Source organism: Trichechus manatus, unplaced genomic scaffold (genome assembly GCF_000243295.1).
Source record: "Trichechus manatus latirostris isolate Lorelei unplaced genomic scaffold, TriManLat1.0 scaffold00238, whole genome shotgun sequence".
In the NCBI taxonomy this organism is placed as follows: domain Eukaryota; kingdom Metazoa; phylum Chordata; class Mammalia; order Sirenia; family Trichechidae; genus Trichechus; species Trichechus manatus.
This window is the reverse complement of record NW_004444174.1, coordinates 2,597,936-2,625,096: the sequence shown is the minus strand read 5'-3', so window position 1 is coordinate 2,625,096 and position 27,161 is coordinate 2,597,936. Positions and strand designations below refer to the sequence as shown.

At 34.7% G+C, this 27,161-nt stretch overlaps 1 protein-coding gene and 1 non-coding gene across 2 annotated transcripts in view; one reads left to right on the top strand and one right to left on the bottom strand.

Annotated features, from left to right (window-relative positions):
• Positions 1-2,454: 2,454 nt before the first annotated feature.
• Positions 2,455-27,161, top strand: part of LRRIQ1 (leucine rich repeats and IQ motif containing 1) — a 235,094-nt gene continuing 210,387 nt past the window's right edge. Inside the window, exons 1-8 of the mRNA XM_004389266.2 lie at positions 2,455-2,595; positions 5,870-5,981; positions 11,505-11,596; positions 12,780-12,897; positions 13,900-14,123; positions 20,409-20,483; positions 21,609-23,234; positions 25,015-25,167. Coding sequence (XP_004389323.2) covers positions 2,455-2,595; positions 5,870-5,981; positions 11,505-11,596; positions 12,780-12,897; positions 13,900-14,123; positions 20,409-20,483; positions 21,609-23,234; positions 25,015-25,167 — 2,541 coding nt within the window. The remainder of the gene's footprint in view (positions 2,596-5,869; positions 5,982-11,504; positions 11,597-12,779; positions 12,898-13,899; positions 14,124-20,408; positions 20,484-21,608; positions 23,235-25,014; positions 25,168-27,161) is intronic.
• LOC111822928 (U6 spliceosomal RNA) lies at positions 16,384-16,492 on the bottom strand. The gene has a single exon (XR_002826008.1). It is a non-coding gene; the product is annotated as a U6 spliceosomal RNA (small nuclear RNA).

The following is a 27,161-nucleotide window of genomic DNA, read 5'->3' as shown; positions in this document are numbered from 1 at the left end:
GACAGGTTTTTGACAGGCATTGAAAATTGATTGAGTTTTTTTCTTTTCAAAGAGACTGTTGTCATGGAAGGCAAACAGTTTATTGACTTCTGTGTTTATTGACTTCTGTTCCATCACTTCCAGACCCCACAAACCACTACTCACCATTATGGTTCTGTGGAATGAACAATTCATACATGTACAACTCAACATTCTCTAGATGCAAACAAAACTATAGATAGCTTAATTTAAAGGTCAGGCTATCTTTTCTTGAGTAATTACAACAAAACGCCATTTCTTTATTAAGTACCTTCCGAAATATTTAAATACCTGGAAAAATTCTTAAACTCCTTACCCAACTCTTGAGATGCAGCAATCTTTCCAATTTAGAATGGAAATTATTTGTCCCTCTTGGGCACCTGTAAGGCAAGGTCCATCTAGCTTCCTTGGGATTGGCTGTTGCCGTGGTTACGCTTTGTTTGGGAGGCAATGGGAGCTGCCTTTAAGCCTAACGGAGGGACACCGCTGTTGGTAGGTGAGCCGGGGCCTTTCCAAGCCCGGGTTCGGGTTTCGGGAGGCGCGGCAGAGCTACGGGAGCGCAGACCGATCGGGCCCCTCTCCGTCAGGGTGAGGCTTCCAGGCAACCGGGAAAGCGCGGGCCGCGGGCCAGGCTGGGCTAAGGGAGTGGCTGCGCGAGTCTGCGGAGCTTGAGGCTTCCTTCAATTCTTAAGGTTTTGACAGCTTACTCAAAACTTCACAATTCACCTTGACAATCTAGGGATTTTTAGTGGTTACTTTTTTCCCCGTATGTGGCCGTTCTTTTCCTTTCTTCCTCCCTTCTTCCTTTTTTTGATATATAATTTATGGCTACTATTAAAATTAGATTTCCCTTCCCTTTTATCGCAGGAGTTGAAAGGTGGAATGCCTTAATATTTTCCACTTTTGGCAGCTTTACCCAACTCCAGGTGAGTTATTGTCAACTTGAAGTAGTTTACTATAGCCCAATTACACTGGAATCCATCTAGGGCTGCATTGCCCTAAACATTCGCCCCTAGCTGCAGATGTTATTGAAAACTTGAAATGCAGATAATTTGAATTGAGATGTACTGTAGGGGTAAAATACATACTAGATCTCAAAGAATTAGTATGGAAAAAGAAGAATGTAACCTTTTACATTGATTTTTATAATTAATAGTTAGTTTTTTATATGAATTACAAGTTGAAAGAATACAATTTTAGATAAATTGGGTTGAATAAAATGTTATTAAAATTAACATAAATTTCACCTATATCTTTTTACGTCTTAAAATGTGGCTACTAGAATATTTAAAATTACATGTTAGGTTTCTGTCGGACAGGCCTGATCTAAGGAGCCAGTAGGTAAGGAGAGAAAGGCGGGTGATGGAAATTACTCTTTTCATCCTACTCTCTTGCCTCTCTTTCTACTTGATGTTTTGTGTAGCATGCATTCTGCTTTATAGCCACGTCAAAAAAATTAATTTTCCACCTACAAACTTTGAATTGTATTTTGTGAGTTTGATTACAAGATAATATTTTGCACTTTTTTTTCTTTTAGAGCTGAGAGGTTGTGGATAAAATTTAATATTTTTAACTAGTTTAAAATTATGAAAAGTACCTATTCATGGTAAAAATATCACTCAATATAAAGGTCTGAAATGAAATGTAAAAACTATGATTTCTTCCAGAAACTATCTGTCTAAAAAACGTGTGTATGTATTTGTAGTTATATAAAAGAGATTTTACTCTACATACTACTCTGCCACGTTTTCAGTAATTCATACTTTTTGTCTGTATTTCTACAGTAAAGTTACCCGTTTTTTATGAAAGTATTTGTACAGTATTCCATTCTCTGGATAATCATAATTTATCTAACTGTTCTCTTAGTGTCCTATCAACCAGTGTTTAGGACATTTTTACATCAAAATTTTTGTTGAGATTATTGTAGATTGACCTGCAGTTTTAAGAAGTAATAAAGAGCCCTTGTACACTTTGTAAAATGTCCCCAGTGGTGTCATACTGCAAAACTATAGTATAAAATCACAACCAGGATATTGACATTGATACAATCTGCTGATCCTATTCCAGTTTCCTCAGTTTTATTTCTACTCCTGTGTGTGTTAAATTCTGTACAGTTTTTATAACTGATTAAGGTTTGTGTATCCACCCCACAGTAAAGATACTGAACAGTTCCAAAACTAAAAGGATCTTTCCTATTGCTTTTTTATAACCAAATCTAGAGGAAAAAAAAAAAAAAAGAATGAATGAAGAGACAGATAAAATCATATTTTTAATATATGATACAACCTTAATAATAAGGTGTGACAAAATTTTATTGAACTGCAACATTTTTACCTGGAACGTGTTGGATTGGTATGCCAAATTAACATAGTTTGTACCTGTGTAATAGCTTCTTCGTTTTTCTTTAAATGGTTTTGTGTTTTATTATGAAGAAGGATGGAAAACAACGATGACGATGATGCAAAGCTCAAAGAAGAAATAGAAGCTGAACTGGATACAATCACCATTTCCTCCTTGGAAAAAGATGATGTTGATAGTGATTCAAAATCAGAAACCCAGAGTGATAACAGTGATACAGTAAGTGTTAAGTGTTGGATTTTTGAGTCTTTTTACTGGAATAGACTTTTCAGAAAAATATTACTTTTCTCAGTGTGTTTTGTATATTTCATCTCATTTTTTTTTTTACCTTAGAATCATCTTTAAACAATGTATATCGGTATATAAATATAAAAAGTATATTGAAAGTAGAAAATCACCTATAAAATTCTACATTAATATATGCACATTTTAAATAAAATTTGAATTATGTTGTATCCTTTTTTTCTTATACTTGAGCGTTTTAATGTGATTAGACATACATGAAAAGCAAAATTAAAAATTTTAATTGATACATAATATCCCAATATCATTGATTGAACTATTTATCTATTTTTGGACATTTAAGTTGTTTCCAGCTTTTCATAGTTTAAACAGTAATATAATAAATATCCTTGTCCATGTCTCTGATATTCTGCTAGGATATATTCTTAGCAATAATATCTGCAGTTCAGGTGCTATAAAATATTTCTTAATTAAACAAAAAAATAGAAGTCTCTACACTGGACAAGAAGAATAGGGTTATTTTTGTGAATAGTGGTTCAAAATGTAGAATTTTTTACAGGCTATTGTTAAATGCCAAGGTGCTTCCCAGAGAATTTTGCCATTTTACACTTCCACAAGTAGAATGTGAAATTACCTTTCTCGTCATGTTCAGACCTGCATAGATGATTATAATTTTTAATCTTTTCCAATTTAAAAACTAAAAATGGAATTTCATTTCTTATTTTGTCTTTTGTTAGTCTAATATTTTAAATAAGCTTATTGACCTTTGTATTTCTCCTTCTGTGATATGTTTGTTCAAATTCTTTATGCATTTTTATATTTTATTATTGATATGTTTATTATTTATTTTTAGAAGCTCTTTGGTAAACAAGAGTACTGTACAAATACTTCCCCTTTTAATTTTTTTTTAACTTATTATATTAAATCTTTGGGCATGTAGAAATAATTTATTTTTCTGAAATCAAACATATTATCCTTTTTTGTGTGTATTTTCCCCAATTGTATATGCTTAGAATATCCTTTCATGGATTCATTCTTTTACACTAAAATTCTTAATCCAATGGGAATTTATTTTCAGTTTCATTATACAGTATAGATAAAATTTGAATTTTTCTGGCGTATATTTATCTAATGTTTCCAGTGCCGCTTGTTGAATAATCCACCTCTTCTCAATTAATTTCTTATGACTTTTGTATATGTTAAGTTCTTATACATATGATATATCTGAGGCTATCTATACTTTTCCATTATTCTGTTAATCTTTTTCTTATTGTAGTTTTATTTTTAAAAATATCAAATGGGTCAAATTCCTTCAATTTTTTGCTGTCTCAAAATCTTCTCAACCAAACTTTTCCCCCAAAAAACTCACTTTGTAGAGATCAAAAAGTAATTTCAGTTTGGTTTTTAATTAGGATTGTACTGAAACTACGTATTACATTGGGAAAAATTAATGTTTTTCATTATTCTTTGTTTTTATTTAAGATTCATTTAAAGGAGAGAAAATTCGTAAATTCTTTGATTATGAAATCTAGCAACTATGGATTTTATTATATTTTGTTAAATGTCTATAAATAAAGGAAGAAGAATACAATTTTAAAACTCTTCTTCTGGTTTAATTAGGATACTTCACAAGTTTTTGTATCATTCAGAAAACCAATTTAAGTATTATTACCAGGGGAAGAAATTATTAACTAGGAAAACTAATCTAAAAAATTAAAAATTTAGAGATTATAGATATAACAATAGTCTCTACAATCTGGGTGTCTTTAAAGAGTTCTTAATTAAACAACAAATGGAAGTCTCTACACAGGGTAGAAGAGTAGATATTTTTCTGGATATCGTCAGTAAACTACTTTATCAATACACTACTTTATCTGAGGAGTCCCTGGGTGGTGCAAACAGTTAAGCGCTTGACTGCTAGCCAGAAGTTTGGCAGTTGGAACACACGCAAAGGCACCTGAGAAGATAGGCCTGGCAATCTACTTCCGAAAGGTCACAGCCTTAAAAACCCTGTGGAGCAGTTCCGCTCTACACACATCAGGTCACCATGAGTTGGAATCCACTTGGCACAGCTAACAACTTTATCTGAATTACTTTTTGACGTAGAATCTTATTTGCTTTTGTGTAGCTCTGAGGGAAAAGGGACTATTTTCTCTTTATTTTCACTAGCAGCATTCTCAAAACTAAGCACTGAAGTCTGTTAGTTAGCATAGAGGAAAACAAACAAGGAAGCAAACAACTGACTAAGAAGCTTAGATTTAATACATGTAAATCCAGCAGATTTTTTTTTAGTCAGATGGAATCAAGGTCATATAATGTTCTTCCATATCAGAAGCATTTCTATTGATTCAAGTCATATTTTAGGCCCCTTAATTAAGTTTTGTAGTTTTATACGTCTGTAGGTTCAGGATTATTATTAAAATCATTCCTAGATGCTTCAGATGTTTTTTAGTTTTTATGAAATATTTCTTTTTGTGTTATGTTTTCTATCTGCTTATAGTGTATCTGATGGAAGTAGTTTTATCATCACATTTTGTCTATCAATATATTTAGAAAATTTCTAAATTTATTTTCAAAGGCTGTATTTGGAAACATTCTATAATGGCTCATAAATGTAACTAAATTTGTGTTTGATAATCAAATAGTAAGTATTGGAATGTATTAAAAGCTTTTGTAAGGTATTAATCAGACCTGAAATTTTTGGGAAAAACTTGCAGGTTTGATTACTATTTGATAATATTTATTTGAAGTTGGAATTGAATTAAAAACATATAAAACTATTGATTTCATTTAAAAACAAGTAGCCTCTAATAAAGTTAATGAAAATGATGTAGCTAGAATTCTTTCTCTTGTTTCCTTACAGTTTTCCAGGAAAAAAAGCATAATCACCTGAAAATGAAAAGCAAATTTTAACCAAATGTGTTTATCTAAATGATGCTTTTTATGGAGCCCTGTTAGCGCAGTGGTTAAGCGCTCAGCTGCTAATAAAAATGTCAACAGTTCGAATCCACCAGCTGCTCCTTGTGAACCCTATGGGGCAGTTCTACTCTGTCCTATAGGGTCACTATGAGTCAGAAGAGACTGATGGCAACAGGTTTGGTTTTGTTTGGTTTTATGCTTTTTATATGGAGCTCTTTTATCTCATTTACACATTTACTTCAAAAATTTTGGGTGGAATTAAGGATGCAATATTTGACACGTAATTGTGATAACACAACTTTACAGTTTCTTTCACTACTCACATTTTTAGGATTTGGATGAATTACCTGAGTCAGTTCTTCACTGTATTAATATCATAAAGAATAAGAGTAAAACTGCTGAACAACTCATTCTTCAGGACTTGGAAGATACTGATGTTTTAAGTAAGTACAATTTTCACCTGCTTAGCAAGTAACTTTCCTGTAGGTACACATACGTTATAATTTAGAAAACTAAATTACTTAAATTTCTTGCCTCCACCTATGTATATGTGTATGCATTTAAGGCTAATATATTATCTATAGTATTTTAGACAACTGGATATAGTTCATTTATTTTTTGGCTTACTACCTTCCTGATGTCTGCAATAAATACTAGCCACCAACACTTTGTTTCACGAGTAGTAGTTAGTACCAGATATTCTATTTCTTTGTAATGACTGAGGAAGACTGAAGAAGAACTGATACATTTGAATTAAATGGTCTTGACAAAGAATATATGGACTGCCAGAAGAACGGAAACCCTGGTGGCGTAGTAGTTCAGTGCTACAGCTTCTAACCAAAAGGTTAGCAGTTCAGATCCACCAGGTGCTCCTTGGAAACTCTATGGGGCAATTCTACTCTGTCCTACAGGGTCACTATGAGTCAAACTCAACCCAATGGCAACACGTTTGGTTTGGTTTGGCCAGGAGAACTGACTCAATGGCACCTAACAACAATTCTATTACTTTATACAATTCTATTACTATTACTTTACAGTAAAGAAAAGAAAACTAATCATCAGACTATTTTAGATAAATATTACTATATTGTTCTCCAAAAAGATGTATAATGTCCACATACGTCTTTATGGAAAACAATATGGTAATATTCATAAAATGCCTTAAATTTTTGATTTGCTTCAACTGAGTAAATTTAATTTTTGGAATTATCTTAAGAATACTGGAATAATCAAAAGTTTAGCTTTGTTGTTGTTAGGTGCTGTTGAGTAGGTTCCAACTCATAGCCACACTATGTACAACAGAATGAAACACTGCCCAGTCCTGCACCATCCTCACAATTATTGCTGGGTTTGAGCCTATTGTTGCAGCCACTTTGTCAATCCATTTAGTTAAGGGTCTTCTTTTTTGCTGACCCTCTGCTTTACCAAGCATGATGGCCTTCTCCAGGGACTGCTCCCTCCTGATAACTTGTCGAAAGTACGTGAGACAAAGTCTTGCCATCATTGCTTCTAAGGAGCATTCTGGCTGTACTTCTTCCAAGACAGATTTGTTCATTCTTCTGGCAGTCCATGATATATTCAGTATTCTTAGCCAACACAGTAATTCAAAGGCGTCAGTTTTCCTCTGGTCTTCCTTATTCATTGTCCAGCTTTCACATGCATATGAGGCATTTGAAAATACCATAACTCGGGTCAGGCACACTTTAGTCCTCAAAGTGCCGTCTTTGCTTTTTAACACTTTAAAGAGATCTTTTGTAGCAGATTTGCCCAGTGCAATATGTTGTTTGATTTCTTGATTGCTGTTTCCATGGTCATTGATTGTGAATCCAAGTAAAATGCAATTCTTGACAACTTTATCATATTGCTTATTGGTCCAGTTGTGAAGATTTTTGTTTTCTTTTTGTTGAGGTACAATCCATACTGAAAGCTGTAATCTTTGATCTTCTGCAGTGAGTGCTTCAAGTCCTATTCACTTTGAGCAAGCAAGGTTGTGTCATCTGCTTATCCCAGGTTGTTAATGAGTCTTCCTCCAATCCCGGTGCTGCATTCTTCTTCATATAGTTCAGCTTCTTGTATTATTCGTTCAGCATACAGATTGAATAATGATGAAAGGATACAACCCTGATGCACACCCTTCCTGATTTTAAACCGCAAAGTATCCCCTTGTTCTGTTCAAACGACTGCCTCTTGATCTATGGACACGTTCCTCATAATCACAATTACGTGTTCTGGAATTCCCATTCTTGATGGTATTATCCATAATTTGTTATGATCCAGGCAGTCTCATACCTTTGCATAGTCAGTATAACACAGGTAAATATCTTTCCGATATTCTCTGCTTTCAGCCAAGATCCATCTGACATCAGCAATCTCTCCCTTTCCACGTCCTCTTCTGAATTCAGCTTGAATTTCTGGCAGTTTCTTCTCGGTGTACTGCCGCAACCATTTTTGAATTATCTTCAGCATAATTTTACTTGCGTATGATATTAATGATATTGTTTGATAATTTCTGCATTCTGTTGGATCGCCATTCTTTGGAATGGACACAAATACGGATCTCTTCATCGGCTGGCCAGGTAGCTGTCTTCCAAATTTCTTGGCATAGACAAGGGAGGGCTTCCAGCATTGTCTCCATTTGTTTTAACATCTCAGTTGGTATTTGGTCAATACCAGGAGCTTTATTTTTCTCCATTACCTTCAGCGCAGCTTGGACTTCTTCCTTCAATACCATCAGTTCTTGATCATATGCTACCTCATGAAATGGTTTAATGTCAGCCAATTCTTTTTGGTACAGTAACTCTATATTCCTTCCATCTTCTTTTGATGCTTCTTGTGCCGTTCAGTATTTTCCCATACAATCTTTCAATATTGCAACTTGAGGCTTGAAGGTTTTCTTCAGTTCTTTTAGCTTGAGAAATGCTGAGCATGTTCTTTCCTTCTGGTTTTCTAACTCCAAGTCATTGCACATTGCATTATAATACCTTAAATTGTCTTCTTGACCCACCCTTTGAAATCCTTTGTTCTGCTCTTTTACTTCATCATTTCTTCCTTTCACTTTAACTACTCGAAGTTCAAAAGCAAGTTTCAAAGTCTCTTCTGACATCCATTTTTGTCTTTCTTTTTTTTCCTGTCATTTTAATGACCTTTTGTTTTCTTCATGTATGATGTCCTTGATATCATTCCACAACTTGTCTGGTCTTCTGTCATTGTGTTTAGTACCTCAAATCTATTCTTGAGATGGTCTCTGAATTCAGGTGGGATATACTCAAGGTTGTCTTTTGGCTCTCATGGACTTGTTCTAATTTTCTTCAGCTTCAACTTGAACTTGCATATGAGTAATTGATGGTCTGTCCCGTAGTCGGCCCCTGGCCTTGTTCTGACTGATGATACTGAACTTCTCCATCGTGTCTTTCCACAGATATAGTTGATTTAATTCCTGTGTTTTTCCATCTGGTGAGTCCAAGTGTATAGTTGCCATTTACATTGGTAAAAAAGTATTTGCAATGAAGAAGTCATTGGTCTTGTAAAATTCTATAATGTGATCTCCAGCATCTTTTTAATCAGCAAGGCCATATTTTCCAAGTACCAATCCTTCTTCTTTGTGTCCAGCTTTCACATTCCAATCACCAGTAATTATCAATTGCACCTTCATTGATATTCTGTCAACTTCAGATTGTACAAGTTGGTAAAAATCTTCAATTTCCTCATTTTTAGCATTAGTTGTTGGTGCATAAATTTGAATAATAGTCATATTAACTGGTCTTCCTTGTAGGCCTGTGGATATTATCCTATCATTGACAGAGTTGTTCTTCATGATAGATCTTGAAATGTTCTTTTTGATGATGAATGTGATGCCATTCCTCTTCAATTTGTCAGCAGAGTAGACCCTATGATTTTCCGATTGAAAATGGCCCATATCAGTCCATTTCAGCTCACTAATGCCTAGGATATCAATCTTTACGTGATCTGTTTCATTTTTGGCAACTTCCAATTTTCCTAGATTCATACTTCATACATTCCATATTCCTAGTATTAATGGATGTTTGCAGCTGTTTCTTCTCATTTTGAGTTGTGCTACCTCAGCAAATGAAGGTCCTGAAAGCTTTACTCTATCCATGTCATTAAGGTCAACTCTACTTTGATGAGGTGGCTCTTCTCCAGTCATATTTTTAGTGCCTTCCATCTTGAGGGGCTCATTTTCTGGCACTACACCAGACAATGTTCCGCTACTATTCATAAGGTTTTCACTGGCCAATTTCATCAGAAGAAAACTGACAGTTCCTTCTTCCTAGTCTGTCATAGTATGGAAGCTCCTCTGAAAACTGTCCACCATGGATTACCCTGCTGGTAATTGAAATACTGGTGGCATAACTTCCCACATGATAGCAACTCACAAGCCACCACAGTACAACAAACTGACAGACCCTTGGGGAAAATTTAGCTAGAATTCGTAAATCATGGCTTGGTTTATAATGAAAAATGGAAACAACCTAAATGCTCAGTAGGACCTTGGTGTTTCCAGCTATGCACCCAATTAAAAAGATGACTTAAATACTTAAATGATTTTAAGAGATATTCATAAAAATATGTCATATTTTACAGTATAGTTCATGCAAATAATAATATAAATTTTAATGCATATATTCATAGATAATCATTTAACAAGTATTACTATGTGATAAGATTTGTTCTAGTCATTGAGAATATAGTAGTAAATAAAATAGGCAAAGGTCCTACTTTCCTGTTCTGATGTCCCAGTGGGGAAGAGATAGACAAAAATAAATGAATAAATATATAATGTTTCAATAGTGATAAGTACTATGAAGGAAAAAATTTAAGGTAAAGGAATAGAGACTGGAGGTTGCTATTTTAGGTAATGTTTTCAGGGAAGGATTCTCTGTGGAGAAGGTGAGCCAGATGCATATCTGGAGAACCAGTTTCCAAAACAGTAAAGGTCAAGGCACACTTGAGTGTGCTTGGTGTGGCTGAAGAACAGCAAAAAAAGTTTTTTTCGGCTGTATCGACGAAAACAAGGGGTAAGGTCATATTGGGCTCTTAAAAACCATGAGATGCACAAGATTCTATTAAAAATATGTGAAATATTTTGAGTATGTGACATATTTTGAGATAATATTCTAATGACTGTGTAGAAGATGGCAGGAGGTAGTAAGAGTGAAAGCAGGGAGTCCACTGACAGACTATTGCAGTAGTGTGAGGGTGGTTTGGGTAAATGATGGAAACTAGTCATATTCTGGAAATCATTTTTAAGGTAGAACCAAAAGGATTTATTGATGGATTGGCATGAAAGGAAGAAAGATTTTGGTCCTGAGCACTTGGATAAATGGACAAGTAAAGACTTTCTATACAAACTTCAAATTTTGACAATGGTTGTTTATGGTTGTATTATAGGGGTCAGGGTGATTAATGGTTTGTTTTGATTATTTATTTTTACTAAGATTTATACAGTGAAAAGAGGTTATAAATATATTGGCATTTATATAGCTTAATTGTAACCCTAATTAGAAAAAAAAAGGAAACACAATTAGAGAAGATTAGTTTCATGAAGAAAGATACAGCTAGGTTTTTTAATACCTTGTGCGACATTATAGTGTTAGTTTGTGACAGATAGCATTGAACCTTTGTTGATTTTTAATCAAGATATCGCAGTATCAAGCAAATCGTGATTCTGTGTTCATGGAAAATAAGCTTCAGTATAGAACATGAAAGATGATAAAGGGTCAGAGTGCTTTAGGAATGTGTTGCTTTTATTTTTAGAATAAAGATAACAGGTTTACTCCATTTATTCTTTATTTGCCATTATTTTTCTGTTGTTTTGAGAGTTACTCTTACTGATCAAGAATATACTATGATAGAAATTAGAAATTAGAAGGTGATGAAAGGGTTTGGGATTTTAACATGTTCCCTACTCCAATATTTGAAGTTGTAATATTTTTTCTTTTTTTTAGGCCATAGTTACGGAGCGGTTTCTAATAATCATATGCATTTAAGGATAGAATTAGCAACTGAATATCAAGAAAATCCTGAGCAATTAATGAAGGTATGCTTTCAAAATTGTAACTGAATGTGCTCAATATTACATTTAGAAATCTATCTTTCCTTCTTGATGGTTAATGATAGTTAATTCACTGATTTAAAGAGTAACTTTTTATGCAAATCATTTTTGGTTTTATATTTTTATCTGGCATGTAATATAAAGCCACTCAAATTTCAATCTTTAAGAATATTAGAAACAGTGATCTGAATCACCTATGCTTGGAAATTTGAAGTCTGTGTAGATGAAACAGTAGAATTATACTGCATTTTTTTTTTTCCTTAAAAACTCTGAGGAAAGCAATGAATGTATTTTAGTATTTAATATCTGGCTTGGGAATGTACTCTGTTTCAGCAGAAACTTAAAATGTAGAACATGTTATGTTAGTTTTAAAAAACAGATAAAAGAAAAAAAGATCCTTAAAAAGTAAGAGTAAAGGAGAGCCCAGTATTTTTCTAGGTTAAAACCTTCATAAATATATTTAAGAGAAATTCTCTTCTGCAGGTTCAGCTTTTTGCATTCCTTGTAATCCCACACTCTCTCATTTTACTCAAACTCTATGCTCCATAAGACATTTAACATAATGAAAAAACTATTTATATGTCTGTTACTTATTTTTTTGGTAATACTCAAATTTGAAATATTAATTTTGAATTATTGTACTGATGCTGTATTGCATAGATATTCTGTATCTTTCCAACTAGAGTATGGTGGAAATCTAATTACGGAGAAGTATTGATCAAAATCATGGCACGCATAGTTGAGGTTAAAGTAGAGAATAGTTCTCTTTTAACATATTGCAAGTATTGACAATCTGTATACATAAACTATTACTACAGCTAAGAAGGACAGAAATATAGTAGGAGGAAAACAACACATTAGTAGAAATATTTTGGAACGATTGTCAAGCAGTTTAACCAAATATTGTGGATTAATATTAGAAATGAATTCGGGTTCTGAAAAACGTAAGGGGGGTAAAATACAGTGTGCGTGCTTGGGAAAAACATTTCTGTTCACCATAAAGAAAGTAGTTATCAATGTGTATTTGAGAGAGATTTGTGTTTGAGAGTGATTTGGAGTAAATACAATTGCAGGTATAGGGGTATAAATATTTAATTATATTATTAAAATAATAGCTTTACTTTCTCTTTTGGTTTCGTTAATCATTGATATTCTTTTAATTTCTTAGATATTATCTGAAATAGAAAAGGAAGAATTTCTGAGAAGTAAAACTCATTGTGCCAGTCATGATTCTGCTCCAGAGCCTGACCCTCGTGATTTGCCTATGGATGAGCATGTTTTCCCAGGTAGGTGTACTGCTTAATGATATTTTTGATAATTTTTATGTGACTAACCATAGTTACCTTAAAACAAAGGTCCCTGGGTGGTGCAAACAGCTTGTGCTCATCTACTGACCTAAAGGTTGGTAGTTCTAACCCACCCGGAGGCACTGTGGAAGAAAGGCCTGGTGATCTATTTCTGTACAGATTACAGGCAAGAAGACCCTATGGAATAGTTCTACTCTGTGACACATGGGGTTGCCATGATTTGGAATTGATTTGAGGGCAAAGCGTTTGGTTTTGGCTTAGTTTTATCTGAATACGAAGTTAGTTTTTTTCCCCCTGACATTTAGAAAAATACAGTTACAAGGTTTTGAAAATGATCATGTCTTTGTTATGCTTATTTAATTATGTTTTTATACTTTTCTTTATGCCTCATAAATTAACTTGGTTGATACTTATTTTAAAAATTTCCTGTGTATGTATCTAATTGCAAGGAGTCTTGGTGGTACAGTAGTTTAGTACTCAGCTGCTAACCAAAAGGTCAGTGGTTCAAACCTACCAGCCGTTCTGTGGGAGAAATATATGGCAATCTGTTTCCGTAAAGATCTCAGCCTATGAAACCCTGTGGGGCAGTTCTATTCTGTCCTATAGGGTCACTGTGAGTTGGAATTGACCCAACAGCACACAACAATATAGCTGACTGTAAGTAGATACACTGTGCTTGGAATTTGTTAAGTATTCCTTAACTACACATACACACATATGTATTTTTATATTAATTGCTTCTGAAATATTTTAAAGCTATTTTATGTGACTTCCTTATTGACTGAAATTGAACTTCTGTGTACTCTGACTGAAATGAAACTTCCCTGTATACTCCTTTCTGTATTTTCTTTTTGTATATTATTACTTTTACTTTGGAATATGTTGTCATTATTTCTTTATTTTGAAATTATTTTTGTACTTTAAATTGCATCAGTTTTGATAGAGTTGATCTTGAGAATAGTATTTCTCTCATGAATGCAGATGATACTGATATCAATTTTGGATACTGTGAAGTGGAAGAAAGATGTAGGCAGTCTTTTGAGGCTTGGCAAGACAAACAGAAAGAACTAGAAGATCAAGAGAGAAAAACTCTTATAGCTCAGAAGGATAGAGAAGAAAAGCAATTTCAAGAAGAAGAAGAAAAAAGACATTGCTGGTTGAAACAATTTGAAGTTGAAAAGAAGAAATTAGAGAATATTCAGAAGGTAAGTTTTTTTTGTTGTTATTTTAGTTTTTGTTTTTCATAAATTCTTTGAATCAGTAGCTACCTTTGAAAAGTGTTGATGTTTTAGATTGTGATGTGGATTGAGCTTATATGACTTTTAATTACTCTTGATATGGACTTATATTGAAGGAAGTGATTGTGGGTTAATAGTATTTAATATTGATTCCTTCATAAGTTTTCATTGAAATTCATTAGAATTTCAGATACTGCTTTGGATCTAGGGATCCCCTAGTGTCTATAAAGTTTCAAGGATCATCCTGAAAAATCTGATATTTACAGCATAAATTATTGTTTTTATGCTTTTCTGTTCATAGAGAAGGGACCCTAGTGGTGCAATGGTTAAGTGCCAGGCTGTTAATTGAAAGGTTGGTGGTTCCAACCCACCAGTGGCTCCATGGGAGAAAAGGCCTGGCGATCTGCTCCCCTAAAGATTATAGCCTAGGAAACCCTATGGGGCAGCTCTACTCTGTCATATAGGCTCGCTATGAGTCAGAATGGACTCAACAGCACCCAACAGCACAACAACAAATCATAGGGAAAGGCAACAGAATTGTTTTGACCATCCAGTGTCCTTGCTATATGGCCTGACATACAGCACAGTATATAAAACACATGGTGTTGAAGGGGGTCATCCATTTAGGTGACAGTCCATGCCCTGCTCCCATAATTGAACTAATTCCTTGGACTGTAAGCTTTTTGGTGTGAAGATGTTTTGTGTTATTTTTATTTTTGTTTTTCCCAGGAGGTCCACATAGTTAGGTCAGAGTAGTGGCATACTGAGTAATTGGTGGATTTTAGGATCCTCCTTGTGGGTTATCAGCATCCTTAGAAAGTCTGGAGAGCAGGCAGGACTGCCTTATCTGTCTTACAATACTAAAGTTGTTTTATGTATCACCCAGAACTTGCTAGTTTTGAGTGTTACAAATTGAAAACATTAGCATGTGGTCATTTGGGCGGCTGAGGCTATTCTAACTCTTCATGTTGAGTACATTGCATTTCCCTGATTATATAGAATATAAACAGATTAAAAACAATTATATCATCATAGAACCAGTTTAGCTATGCATTTTTCTGTATAGAGAACTGGGAATCTTTAACTTTCCTGAAGTTATATTTTCCTTCCCACAGATCAGATTAATGTGGTCATTTCCAGACGTCAGAAGCTTTTTTAAAATTCCAGAATAGGATTGGGTACAATGTAGGTTGTTTCAGTAGTGTTTACTGGTTTGTACTGAAACGCATCATTGCTATTGAGCGTTAGTAGTATTTTCAGATTTAGAAAACACCTGTTTTTTTATTTCATTCAGAAAAATTGCCCTTTTTATTTATTTATTTATTTTTTATTTTTTAATTGTATTTTAGCTGAGAGCTTACAGCTCAAGTTAATTTCTCATACAAAAATTTATACACATATTGTTATGTGACATTAGTTGCAATCCTTACAATGTGACAGCACACTCTTCCTTTCCACCTGGGGTTTCTTATGTCCATTCAACCAGTTCCTGTCCCTTCCTGCCTCCTCATCCTGCTTCCGGATGGGAGCCACCCATTTCTGATTGATCTAAGAAGCATACTCTTCACGAGTATTTATGTTTTATGGTCCAGTCTAATCTTTGTCTGAAGAGTGGGCTTTGGGAATGATTTTGGTTCTGGGTTAACAGAGCGTCTGGGGGCCATAATTCCGGGGGTTCCTTCGGTCTCTGTCAGACCGTTAAGTCTGGTCTTTTTTACGTAGATTTGAGTTCTGCTCCACGCTTTTGTCCCACTCTCTCTGGGACTGTCTGCTGTGTTCCTTGTCAGGGTGGCCATTGGTGGTAGGCAGGCAGCATCTAGTTCTGGTCTCAGGCTGATGGAGCCTGGTTTATGTGGACCTTTAGTGTCTTGGGCTAATATTTCCCTTGTGTCTTCGGTGTTCTTCATTCTCCTTTGCCCCAAGTGGATTAGGACCAATTGATACATCTTAGATGGCCGCTCACAAGATTTTAAGACCCTAGACATCACACACCTAACGGGATGCAGAACATTTTCTTAATAAACTTCTTTATGCCAATTGACCTAGATGTCCCCTGAAACTATGGTCCTCAGGCCCCAGCCCCAGCTACTCTCTCTCTCAAAGTGTTTGGTTATGTTCAGCAAACTTCTTAGCTTTTGCTTTGGTCTAGTTGTGCTGACTTCCCTGTATTGTGTGTTGTCCTTCCCTTCACCTAAGATGATTCTTGTCTACTGTCTAGTTAGTGAATAAAAATGTGGAAGAACGCTTCACAAATTTGTGTGTCATCCTTGCACAGGGGCATGCTAATCTTCTCTGTGTCATTCCAGTTTTAGTATATGTGCTGCTGAAGCGAGCACCCCCTTTCTATTTTTTTAACCAAGTTTTACTGACTACCTCAAGTGCAAGGCTCTCTGCCATGTGCTATGGTAATACAAATGAAATCTAACACATGGGCCCCATCCTCAAAGAATTGTAACTTGTTTTTTTTTTTTTAAATATCAGAAAATTATGTATATAATTATGTAATTTATCAGAAAACGTATCTGATGTTCATAGGTTTAATGAATTCCTACGTGTATGCTTTATTATGGACTTGGGCTTAAAAGTTTTCTAGTGGGACTTTTCATAATTTTATAGTGATGGATTCTGAAATGCATAATCTAGTTCCTTTCAGTAGTTCTTTTCTGTGCGCTTTATTGGCGTCCTCTGCTATTTTCCCAAACAGCTATTGGAAATCTCTCTCCTTCAATGCTCTACCCAACTCTTGCCTCCTCTTTTCTTAGCAAATGATCACATGACATTTTTTGCATTAATACCGACTTCCTCTTCTCTCTAATCCTGTATCTATTTAGTGTGAACATCTGCACTCATCCTCTTTTGCCTTTCCTCCATCTCAGTAAGAGAGATTCTTCTTTTTTCCAAAGGTTAGCTTCTTTTCCTCTGCTTTATAATCTAACCTCTTTCAATTTATCTCTATTTCCATATATATTGAAATGCTCCTGTTTTCTCCTTTATTATTGTTTATAAGCATGGTCAGTTTTCTCCCATACTAAAAACAAAGCAACATAAAAACTGTAAGACTACCCGTGTTCCTATGTCTCATTTAGTTGCTCTTTAGATCTGCTTATCATAGTAGAGCTTCGTGAAAGGTAGTTATTTGTGCTATATGCATTTCTTTATCTCCCATTCAATCCTAAACCTATTCTACCACCACCACCTCACTGAATGAAACTGCTGTTGACAAAAATGACTTCTCAATTTACTGTCTTAGTTTCTTAGTGCTGCTGTAACAGAAATACCACAAGTGGGTGGCTTTAATGAACAGAAATTTATTTTCTCACAGTTTAGGAGGGTAGAAATCCTAATTCAGGGCACCAGCTCTAGGGAAAGGCTTTCTCTGTCCACTCTATGGGAAAATCCTTGTCTCAACTCTTCTAGTGTTCTTGGAGATCTCCAGGTGGCATCTTTCTTTCCCCCATTCCTACTTACTTGCTTCTGTACCTGATCTGCTCATTTTATATCTCAAAAGTGATTGGTTTAAAACACACCCTGCACATTTATGGCCTCATTAACATAAAAAGAAAACCCTATTCTCAGTGGGATTACATCCACATGCATAGGGGTTAGGATTTACAGTGCATATTTTTTGGGGACACAATTCAGTTCATAACATTTATCATACTTTTAGGTTCTTTCTCAGTTACTGTTTTGGCTTTTGCAGTATTTTATGCCAGTGACAACTTAAGTATTGACCATTTCCCCCTTTCTCTTGACCTTCGAGGGATCACATTATCTTGACTATCTTCTTAAATGATTGGCAACTCCTCCTTGATATCCATTTTAAGCTTCTGTATTAGTTTCCTAGGGTTGCCATAGCAAAGTTCCACAACTAGGTGGCTAAAACAACAGAAATTCATTGTCTCACAGTTCTAGAGGCTAGAACTCTGAATTCAGAATATTGTCAGTGTTTATTCCTTCTGAGAGCTCTGAGGGTCAGTCTGTTCCATGCTGCTCTCCAAGTTTCTGGTGACAGCTGGCAGTCCTTGGCACTCCTTCACTTACAGATGCATCACTCCTATCGCTGCCTTTGTTGTCACATTCTGCCCTGTGTATGTCTCTGTCTCTATATCTCCTCTCCTCTTTTTGTAAGGACATCAGTCGTATTGGATTAGAGCCAGCCCTACTCTAGTATGACTTCATGTTAACTAATTGCATCTGTAAAGATCCTATTTCTAAATAAGGTCACATTCACCGGTACTAGAGGTTAGACCTTCAACATATGTTTTTGGAGGACACAATTAAACCTATAACAGCTTCCTTTTCTTTCTCTGTCATTAAATGTGTTACTACCTAGGATTCCATCCTTTGTCCCTTTCTTTTCTTATTCCATAGCCTTTCTCTCTGTATAATCTCAGCCATAGCCATGGCTGATCAGAATCAAACCTTAATTTATAACTTAAAATAAAGTGGAATACGTAGCTCTACTACCGATACATTACACTCAGAACTTAATGTGCCCAAAACTGAATGCATGTCTTTCTTTCTGAAGTGGGCTCCTCCTCTGGTATTTTTTATTTTGATCAGTTGACCAAGCCAGAAAAATTGAGGGTCATTTTTTACTCTTCCCTCTCTCTTATTACCCTCTCCTCTGTAATACCTATATTATCCATCTTCTTATCCATCTATCTACTGCTACTCGTTAGTTCAGAATCTTCTATTCTCTAGCATGGAGTATTTACTATACTGTAATTAATCTCTCTGTCTTTGGTCTTATATTCCTCAAACTCATCCACTATAGTGCTGTCAGAGTGATATTTATAAAAATGTTTTTTCTTAGCTTAAATCCCATCAAAAGGTCCCACAGTTCATAATGTCCAAAGAGTTTTTCCCACTTCCTTTGTATACTGTCAACTGGCAGTTTGTGGCAATTTCACATTTATGTTGTCTTTGCAGCTATTCTCACTGCTGCCACTCTATGGAAGGTCCTCATTTATTCTCACATGAACATCTCCAATATTTCCTCCCTGGTCTCTTTTCTGTCTCTTTCCCTATTTCTTTTTTTTTAATTAAATTTTATTTTTATTGTACTTTAGATGAAGGTTTACAGAACAAAGAGTTTCTCATTAAGCAGCACACATATTGTTTTATGACAATGGTTAACAATCCCCACGACATGACAACACTGTCCCTTCTCAACCTTGGGTTCCCTATCACCAGCTTTCCTGTCCCCTTCTGCCTTCTAGTCTTTGTCCCAGGCTTGTGTGCCCCATTAGTCTTGTTTTGTTTCGTGGGGCTGTCTAATCTTTGGCTGAATGGTGAACCTCAGAAGTGACTTCATTACTGAGCTAAAAGGGTGTCAGGGGGCCATACTCTTGGGGTTTCTCCCGTCTCTGTCAGGTCAGTGAATCTGGTCTTTTTTTGTGAGTTAGAATTTTGTTCTACATGTTTCTCCAGCTCTGTACAGAACCACTGTTATGATCCCAGTCAGTGGCTCTCTCCCTATTTCTATCCAGCCTAAAACTATGATTTTTCTGAAAACAGAGCTCTAATAATTTTACTAGTTCAAAAACTTTTAGTAAATGCCAAAATGTCTTCTTCACCTCTTGAAATCCTAGTTATTTCACGTATAATCTTTGACACGAAACCTTTTATGATCCTCTAATTGTAACACCTGTTCTCACTGTGATCCTTTATAGCTCTTTTATTGTAGTAAACTTACTCTGTAAAATTTGGAGTAATTTGTGAACTTATAATAGAGTTCCCATATTAAATTTAAAATTTTGGGAGAAAGGGACTGTATTTTGCAAATCTGTTTATTCTGAAGAGCCTTAATAGAGATGCTAACAGTTATTGAAAGGAAACCATTATCCACTCAACTGGTTTATCATGCCAGTTAAATAGAAGGATGTGTAAAGAAAACAACATGTAGGCAAAACCGATTTTATAAACATTACTATTTGAAACTTTTGCAGTACCCAACACTATTTTTAGCCAATGCATTTTATTATGTAAATGTATTCATATAAATAAAACAGTTTTTCCAGATTCCAAACAATATTTTTATGTGCTCACAGTAGGAACCCTAGTTATTATATATCACACTTTAGGTTGAGATTAAAGTTGTTGTCCCAGTACTAATAACTAAGAATCCCTGGGTAGATTGTCATCTTTAAACATTTTTTTACAAATATATGTTGCAAGAATCATATATCATGAACTTAATATTCTTTTATATTTGAATATAATAACATTTAAATATCATCACTTGTTTAGCAAGAGCAAGACAAGATGAATGATGAACTACAGAAAGAAGAAAAAATGTGGGAGGAGAAATTTAAACAGCACGAGGTACCTATTTGTTCTGTTCTTTTTAATCAGTGCAATAATCATTTTTCATTTCAAATAAATTACTATCCTTGAAATGGGAATTTTAATCTAATTAGCAGATATGGGATTTAATTAGCAAAGCTTTAAAAGCTTACTAATAGTCAGAAACTTTCTTTGAAGTATAATATCCTGTAAATGAAAATAAACTGGCCCAGTGAGTGAACATGTTCTTATAAAATTGTAATTCTAAAATTTCTTTTTAAGGGTTGAAGAAAGATACTTTTGAACGTTTCATTATGGTTGAATATTGTTATGAAAGGATACTTCATTTCTTGATGACAATTAATGGACTGTGTTAAATAACTCCTTTGAATTTAAGATGATTCTGGTGATATATTTATTTTTTGCTTTTATTCACAGTTTTTATTTGAAATTATTTTAAGTGTTGCAAGAATAAAGTATATAAAATCTTCCACAATGCCTCAAATATTTGCTGAATTTTGTTGGTCTGTTTACTTTTGTTTTAGAACTTTAGTAATAATGATATTTTCTCACCTAACTCCAAGTTATCTAATTCGGTAATATAGTATATGCTTATGGATCCTGACTTTGATAATTGAGGAAGGGTAAGAAGTATAGCTAGTCTGGTTCTGCATACTGTTTGTATGTGTGGACTCCCTGGCCTTATTTGTATCATCCTATCACAAAATAATTCCCTGCTTCTGCAGTCCCGGTGCCAGCTCTGGGAGTCTGCTTTGTTAAGAACTCACATCTCAGAAAGGTTTGAAGTCATTTTCTCCTATGTGAATTCTGGCCAATGGTTTCCCTTGCCTGCTTTCTATGTCATTCAGATTTTATATGCTATTTTTAAGGAATTTCTCAATCTATATCTTACACATATATGTACATATATATAATCTTTATTGCTATATTGGAGTATTAGCTCAACTATTAAGCCAATCTCCTAAATATTTCAAAAATTGATACTATTAAAATTAAATGATTTCAGTTATTCAAAGTGAATTTTATTGTAACTTCATTATGAGAATTTAGTTTTGGTATTTTCAATTGCTATTTTAGATAATACTGTAATAGCATTGCATATTTAATTGTATGCTTATTATTACTTACATTACTTTATTTTAGGAGTTTATTAAAAACTTGCATTTACAAATGGAACAGGAAAGAACAAGATTTAAAGACATACAGGAGAAAGAAAAAATGCGTTTGTTAAAACTGCAGCATAATGCAGCCAAAAAAATCCAAGCTAATTATAAAGCATTTGTATCTTACCAAAAATATAACCCAATCATAAAAGAATTGGTAGAAAATAAGAAAAAGAAAGAACAAGAGTGGAAGGAAAAGGAAGCAAAAATCCGACAGAGGGAAGAAGAAAAACGAATAAGGCTAGAAGAGGAACAAAGGATAGAAGAAGAGAAAAAAATGCAAAAGCAAGAGGAACTTAAAAAGAGTCAGAAAGAATATGAAGAAAAAAAGAACATTCTGAGACTAGAAAGAGAAAAAGTAAGAAGCAGAGAAGATGCAAGCAAACAGCTAACAAGTGAGACATTAAAGAAGGGAGAACATAACACTGAACATTTAACTATTGAAGATGCATCAAAGAATAAGAATGATATAGCCAAAAAGCTAGTGGATGAGAAATCAAAGAATCAGGAAGATATTCCCCTCTGGCTAGTAATAGATGAGAAATCAAATACGAGGGAAAGTGTAGGTAGACAGCTGGTATTGAAAGAACCAGTACAAGAACAATTAAAAGAGTATATATCAAACCAACCAATTTTGGTAGAATTAAAAGAGGAAGAAAAAAATGAAAATCTAACAAAACAACAATATTCAGAAAAATTGATCAATCTAAAAAGAAAATATGAAAATATAGACAAACAACTTGAATTGGAAAGCTCAGATCTAAAAGAAAATGTGAAAGAACAGTTTAAGCTACAAGAATTAAAATCTCAAATACAAAAAGAGGGAAAACTGAAACATGCCATAGATGAGAACGTGGAACAAGAAACACAAATAATAATACTAGAAAATAATCAAGACATTAATGAGGCCAAAAACAATGAAGCACAGAAAATAATCAAAGATAACCAACAGAAAAAGGTAAAAGAAGTAGAAGAAGAAAAGATACCAGAACAGAATGGAACATTACATGAAGAGAGTAATATTTCAATGATTTCAATGGAACAAAAACTACTACTACTAGAATTAGAAAATTCTGAAAATGTAGGAAAAGGTGTAGTACTACAAGAGGAAGAAATCAATTTAAAATCTAATAAAATTGAGGAGAATTCAAAAGGCAATGCTTTGAATAGTGACATTGTGATTTTTAACACCAGTGACACCATAATTAATATAGAAAGCACAATAAACAAGCACCATTATATTTTAGACAGAAAAGCTCTTTGTGAAAACTCAAGTGGCTGTAATGCAAAAAGCTCCTTGGTTTCTAAAGAAACAAACTCTGTTAAATCTGAGATTAAAGAAATTCCAGAAGATTGCCATGAGAATAGATCTGAACTTGAAGGTAGCGTGACCTGCTCTATACCAGAGCCGACCCTTCTGTCTTCTATTGAAGAAAAGAGGCTAGCTTGGATAAAATCATTTAAACCCTGGTTTGAAATTTTCAAGAAACATCAACAAAAGAACGTTGTTAAAAGAAAAAGATCTGTGAAATGTCCAGCCAATACCTTACCCCCTTTGAATACACTAGAAATTCTTCAGTGTGGCCCTTGGAATACATTACAGCAGGTATTTCTTATTTTTAAATAATGTTTTCGTATTTAGTTGCAATTGATTCCCTAAAATGTAATTTATCAGTTCTTAATAGAAGGCATATTTATATCCAGTAATTCTGCCTCTTAATTAAGTTGCTAACCCCATTTGAGAAAGAATTCATTTAAAAGATCTTCCCAATCGAAATTATTCTGGACATTTTCTCTATAAATAGCTTTGATTTATCTTCTTATATTATCTCGAAGCCTGTGTTCAAGGGCCCTGTAAGCCTAAACGTGGAAGATTCTAATTTTATTTCTGCCATTTACTAGCTGTGTCACCTTTACAAAAGGGTGACTGACCTTTCTGAGCCACAGTTTTGTCATACATAAACTGAGAAGAGCAATACCTACGTTGTAGGATTGTTAATTTTAAAATAATACCTGTGAAGGACATGGTCTAGTTTTATATATATATACACACACATATATAACAAAAAACCCGTTGCCATCTAGTCGATTCTGATTCACAGTAACCCTATATCACGGAGTAGAACTGCCCCATAGGGTTTCCAAGGAGCAGCTGGTGGATTTAAACTGCTGACCTTTTGGTTAGCAGCTGAATTCTTAACCACTATGCCACCAGGGCTCCAGCATATATTCATGGAGCTCTGGTGGCACAATGCTTGGCTACTTAGCTATATATATATATATATATATAGCTTGAAAAATACAGGAAGAAATACTATTGGTAGTTTTCTATGCCACAAATTCTGTATGCTCTGGGTAAAATCAGATTATTCACTAGTAAATCATGATGCATGCCTTTGTAATACATAAGACTTGTGATAGACTGTTGTTTATACACCTACTCCTCACTTACTGGGCTATCTCGTTTATCCCAAAAGGACACATTTATGACAACAGTGAAAAATCTACTATCCAACTGTTTTGCACATTAATGACATACGTCTGGCAGTAACAAATACCAGGTTGTGAGGCAAGAGTAATGCTGGCTGTGAGGGTAAAGTTTATGTGTCACCTTGACTGGGCAGTGATTCTCAGTGATTTGGCAGTTATGTAATGATGCAATTTGGCAGTTATGAAATAATTTGGCAGTTATGTAATGATGTAGTCATTGTCCGTTTTTGTATAACACTAAATTTTGTATAATGACCTGGTCTTTGGAACCTAAACATGCTAATAAATGAGAAGTGGGTAGATTGCACTTGCAAAATTGTACATCCATGTTTATTTTTACATAGTTCTATTTATTATAGTTTCTATAATATCTCTTCTCAAGCAAACTTTCTTTTTCTCATTTTCTTTTTTAATATAGCTGAGCTATTCTAGTTGAAGCATGATAGGTTGAACTCAAAATCTATCCTCTGACCTGTTGTGGCTTCTAGGACTATTCAGGGATCCCTAGCAAACTGTCAAACACAGATCATAAACATTTATGTAGCATAATTTCAAAGATAAGCGTAGTTTATGTGCCAAAGGCATGATAAATAAGGAAAGTGAATTTGATGAAAAATTAGGGAGTGAGCTAATAAATGACTATATTATTGCTTCTGTGCATTTTAGTTTTGAATTTGAGTTGGTCATCGGTAATTATATTATTTTGCCTTTCTATGTGAGAAACAAAAGGGTCCAGATAGCTTAACTGAAATTAAGTTGTTAATAAATGTGGATTTTAACGTATAGTATAATTTTTCTTAAATGAATTTTTTAAAACAATTTTGCAAGGCTAATATAGGTTATATTCAGTATTGTGAAATAATGTTGTGCATTCCAATTCTCTTGAATTTGTCTAGGTTACAACAGTTACTTTTCAAGATTTGCCAGGTTGTAGTCTCTCTACACTGGCAGAGTGTACAAATCTTCAGTTTCTGTCTCTTCAACGCTGTGGATTAACTTCTTTGCAAAGCCTGGGTAACTGCAAAAACCTGAAGTACATTGATGTACAGGTATGCCTTCTATTCATTATTTATCTTTTAATAAAATATAAATGGCTTGAGGCTTATATTTCAGAAATGACAGTTTTAGAGAAATATTTACTAAAATAACCCAAAACTTAGAGAGTCTGAAAACATCAAAGGCCTAAATTTGTGAGAACCAGAGAGGGAAGATAATTAGATGGTATGAACTGGAAATTACATATCTCTATTTGCAGATAAGATGGTTATTATTTTTGTAACTTTTTGCTGCATAACAAACAACCCCATTACAGTAACTCAAAAGAACAACCGTCTTATTTGCTTCTGGTTCTGTGGGCCATGAATTGAAGCCAGGCTTGGCTGGGAATTTCTTCTTCTTCACATTGTAGTGACTGGATCTCATGTAGATCTCATGTAATTGCAGTCAGATGGCAGCTGGGTCTGAAATTTCCAAGATAACTTCATTTATATGTCTGCAGCCTTGGCAGGAATGGCAAGGAGGTTGGAATCAATCAATATCTCTCTCTCTCTTCTCCTTCCTTCACTTCTCCCTCCCTAGCTCTCTGGCTCTATCTTTAGGGTCCCAATCCCAAGAGTGAGGATTCCAAAAATACAAGCTCCAGTATACAAGTACTTATCAAGCATCTGCTTGCATCATGCTAGCTAATGTTCTGTTTGCCAAGCCCAGAGTTAGCATGGCAGGGGAATGTGTGGTTGTATGAATATTGGGATGCAGGGTTTATCGGGGGCTATTCAGAGACACCTCACAAGAAAGTCCCCATGATCTACTTCCAAAAGATCAGAGCTATTGAAAACCCTATGGAATGCAGTTCTACCTGGAAACACATAGGGTTGTCCTGAGTAGGAAATGACCCAACAGCAATGGTTTTACCAAAGTAACAGTACCCAGATCTAACATCTTCATTCTAATGATCACATTCTTCCCACATGCAACATACGCTCATGTTCTAAAGACCCCCAAAGTCTCATCTACTAAGACATCAGGCTCAGGCTTCAAGCACAGGATCTTCTCATTAAATCAGGTTCAAGTGCAGTTCCTTAGGTGCATCTGCTTAGGTGCAGCTCTTGTCAACTCAGAGATCTGTCAACTACATTGAAAAGATATCTCCATGCCCCAACCACACACATATACCCACAAACAATGGTGAGGCAGGGCTCAGTTAACAGCCATAGTCATTTTCGTTCAAAACGGAAAAAAACAGGAAGGTCATGACAGTCCTTGGTTCGTAGCTGAGCTCCTGTTGCAGATTCCTTGATAAGGACTCAGTTTTACTCCACGGGAATGATTCTGTCTGACTCTTGTTTCTGACCACTGGCCTTTTGACGCCACCTTCCAGGCATACGTCTCTTTCCATAAGAAATATCCCATTTTGAGAGTCCTACGGTTAGATAATCAATTACACCAGATAACAACGCAAGACTAGAACACAGGACAGAGCAACCAGATATTGACTCAGATATGGATATTGAAAATACATAAAAGCTAAAACATTGAAAATAGGGAAACAGATATCAATATGTGAAAAAGGACAACATTAAAACAAAAAAGAGGGATTTAAAAAATGGAGACATTGATTTTTCATATGGAGGGGAAGTTAAGGCAATATAAGGTAAAAAAAGACTGGTATAAACGTAGAAAAATAGGGGTAAATATTAAGGTAACCACAAAGGAATCCTACAAATCAAAATAAAAAAGTAGAAAAACATAAAGACCCAGCAAACACAAAATCTACAACAAAGAAAAAGATGAAAAAAAAAAAAATACCTAAAGAAAAATGACTCAGCACAGAAAATTGAGGAGGACAAAGAAACTGTGATCAACACACAAAAAGAGATATCAGGATGACGGCACTAAACTCATACCTATTAATAATTACGCTGAATGTAAACGGACTTAATGCACCAATAAAGAGACGGAGAGTGGCAGATTGGATAAAAAAGCATGATCCAAATCTTTGTTGGTTACCAGGGATGGGAGGGGTCGGGGGGGAAATACTAAATAG